The 3,650-nt window shown below is 38.8% G+C and overlaps 1 protein-coding gene across 1 annotated transcript in view; it reads right to left on the bottom strand.

The window, feature by feature from the left end:
* LOC106877374 (uncharacterized) overlaps positions 1–3,650 on the bottom strand; it is a 101,948-nt gene that overhangs the window by 46,720 nt on the left and 51,578 nt on the right. The window contains exons 32-33 of the mRNA XM_052977151.1: positions 3,562–3,643; positions 672–776 (exon numbers count right to left, since the gene is read on the bottom strand). Coding sequence (XP_052833111.1) covers positions 672–776; positions 3,562–3,643 — 187 coding nt within the window. The remainder of the gene's footprint in view (positions 1–671; positions 777–3,561; positions 3,644–3,650) is intronic.

The following is a 3,650-nucleotide window of genomic DNA, read 5'->3' on the forward strand; positions in this document are numbered from 1 at the left end:
AAGCAAAAATGAAAATGCCACTTTTTAAAAAAATTAGGTGTTCTAATTAATTTACATTACATGTTTCGGTTTTGTTTGAAAAACCTTATCAAAAATGAATATAAAATATGCGAGAAGAGAAGAGGGCTATTTTAATAAAATAAAATTGAAATTAAAATTAAGAATAACGTTCATAGTTTACTGTTATTTCTTGCATGCGCACGTGGTCCTTTCGTTCTGTTCTGGAGGCGTAGTAAGTTCAACTCGCTGCGATAGTAAATTACTACTATCTGTTTTTGTAAATTATATATATATATATATATATGGAATGTCATACGGGAAGTGAATAGGGTTAGAGTTTTTCAGCACAATAGAGGGGTCATGTACTTGTGAAAACATGCATAGGAGCACGTTGGAGCGTATGAAGGGGACAAATATATAATATGTGAAGTCAAGGAAGGAAAAGACACAGCGCAAAAGTGGCGAAAAACAAAGAAACAATATGGATATAAGTGTGTGTACAATGAACACACACACACCACGCACATATACCGGGCGCAAGCATCAGTGAGGTTCTGAAGTTTGCTCTAAAAAGCATGTGTGTTTTCTTCCATACGCTCGGAGGCTTATTTGTGCTGGGCTGGATTCGAACTTGGAACATTTGCGGTTAAACCTACGAGAAATAGTCTTACCGAGTTTGGCATGTTGGAGACAGGAACGACAGCTGTGATACAGTTGACCATGTTCTTCATATGTTCTGCTTTGTATAGAAGAGGACCAATAACTTCGCAGAACATCTGCACAAAAGGAAAAAATAAAGCAATATTATTATTATTATCATTATTCAGTAGTTTTATTTTTATAACGTGCTTTCACTTCACTACCGAGCGCAGCTCTGTGCGCCTTGGGTATGTGCTGTGGTTTGCTGTGGTGCTCTTATGTTTACTGTATTGAAAGTGTTTTGCGTAGAATGTGTGCAGTACCCAATAGTGCAAATTTCTGTATGTTATATATATTTGTAAGTCCTGGTGTTTTTGTTATGTATTTGTCTGAATATTTTTTTATTATACCTAAGGCACCTACTATGATAGGAATTGTTTCTGTTTTTAGATTCCACATTCGAGTTATCTCTATTTCCAGGTCTTTGTATTTTGAAAGTTTTTCCATTTCTTTTAGAGAAACGTTGTCATCTGCTGGTATTGATACATCAATTAGAAAGCATTTTTTTTCTTCATGGTCTTTGACAACTATATCTGGTCTATTTGCCTTAATTTCTCTATCTGTGTGTATTGGCATATCCCAGAGATTAATTTTAGGATAAATTGAAGCAATCACTAAAGTCCCTACAGCTTAATTTAATATCTTGGAAATGTTGTTGCCTAAGTCGATCTGAGTGGTGTACAAAGTGTCATGTCGCATCTAAACAATTTGAATTCGTTGACCAAGAGGAACTTACCGACTGCTTACAGGTATAGATCAGTGGCTCTCAACCGGAATCTGTATGGCCCCTGAGGGTTCATATAAGATTTTGGGGGGCCCACGAAACAAAATACGTAAATTGTGGATTCCCAATAGTGTTTTAAGAGCCCCTGAAAAAAATTTGCTTTAGATGTACGTGTCGGTATGTATTGCAAGGAACAACTAGATTTCTTTCTCTTACATTTTACAGAGTTCAACCAACGCAAGTGAATGTGCGAAAAACAAAATGAGAATTTTGAAAGAAGTTTCTATAAAACTAGTTTTTAAATATTCTTTTCTGCTCTAGGTACAAGGCCCGACATTTTAGAGGAAGGGGCCAGTCGATTAGACCCTGAAAGGACAAAAGGCAAAGTTGACCTCGGCGGAATTTGAACTCCGAACGTCAAGACAGACGAAATACCACTAAGTATCTCGTCCAGCGTGCTAACGTTTCTGCCAGCTCACCGCCTTTTTGTATAGATAGATTTATCTATCTATGTATCTATCTATGTATCTATCTATCTATCTATCTATCTATCTATCTATCTATCCGTCTGTCTGTCTGTCTGTCGATTAATATATTTATCTATCTGTGTGTGTGTGTGTGTGTGTGTGTGTGTGTGTGTTTGTGTGTGTGTTTGTGTGTGTGTGTGTGCTTATACCATGTACGGCTAGACAGATATACAGAGTGTAGATAAATACATTTACACAGACATATACGCACGTGCATATATTCATCACCCTCTCTCTCTCTCTCTCTCTCTCTCTCTCTCTCACACACACACATACACACACACAGAGACAAACACACACATACGCAAACACACACACAGACACATAGGCATACAAACAAACTGACACACACACACACAAACACAGATTGTACTGTTGACAGACACCCCCGAAACTTGAAAAACATACTGCAAATAGCTTCCCCGACAGCTCCCCCGCCTCTACTCCACAGTAAATTTGTAGACTCACAACATATGTTTTATCTCGAGATAGGTTAATACGTTTGATGACGTATAACTTCACATAATTCATTGTTAATGAGGGCAAAATGAAGACGAAATAGAAATACATGGGGTCACCGAGCTACTCAGAGTTTGTCTCTTGATCATCGCCAGAAATCTCATTAGTACATAGTTTTGATGACATTTAATCTAGATTACTTCTAGCATTTTTACATGATTAATTATCTAAGCAATTAAAGATTTTTGTCTTTGCTTTGATGGATCTAGGCTAAGTCCATCTTGGGAGGGTTCACCTCTCTCTTCCATGTTAAGTAAGAGACTAGCTTACATGGCAATCGACACCTTCGTAAAATCATTATAACAGGGGTTACCTGTCCACCATGTTAAGGGATTAGCCAATATGACTGAGCCGATACCCACAACGTGTTACGCCATAGAATGTCGACATACCGGGGTTTATTTCTCCCCCATGTTAAATAAGGGACTAGTAAACATGGTGGAAATATATCACCAACATGTGGTTATAAACTCTGTATTGTTAAACCGGCTGAGCAACATTGATTTGAATTTCGATAATAAACCTAAAGAATTACTCTTAACCGGTTATAGGTTCGGTCCCACATGTGGGCCAAGCCACTCCCCTCCTACCCTTCTCCCCAAACACTTACAGACCGGCACTCATTCTGTTTCATCTACTACTCAGTGAATCCTCTCCTCGGATTTGACATTCCTCTGCAACTTCCAATTTCTGCTCTCTGACATTTTAACTACTCGGATCTTCCCTGCAGCATCCCAGCTCAGCGATCATCTAATTAAAAACTTCTCACCTCTTATCCATAGCTAACTCGGAACTTTCACGAGAATTCATCGCAGATACAACCTATGTCCCTAGTCTGTCTGTCTATCTATCTGTACAAAACAGCATGTAAAAAAACAATATCACATATACACGTTCTCTCTCTGTTTCTCAAACACACACACATTCACACACAAACATACACGCACATACATACAGTCACTCCCCTTTTCTCGCTCTCAAGCACACCCACAGTCTCTCCCCTTCCCTCTCTCTCCACCTTTCTCTCTCCCTCCTCTCTCTCTCCCTCCCTCCCTCCCACTCTCACACGCATATATCCACAAAACCGCTTACCACTACAGCTTTGGCCAGATGGTCTGTGTCATCTACTTCATTACCAAAAGCATCGTTGTCGGGGAAATAAAAGTGTTTGTAAAATGTTG

Source organism: Octopus bimaculoides, chromosome 27, assembly GCF_001194135.2.
Source record: "Octopus bimaculoides isolate UCB-OBI-ISO-001 chromosome 27, ASM119413v2, whole genome shotgun sequence".
Taxonomy (NCBI): Eukaryota; Metazoa; Mollusca; class Cephalopoda; order Octopoda; family Octopodidae; genus Octopus; species Octopus bimaculoides.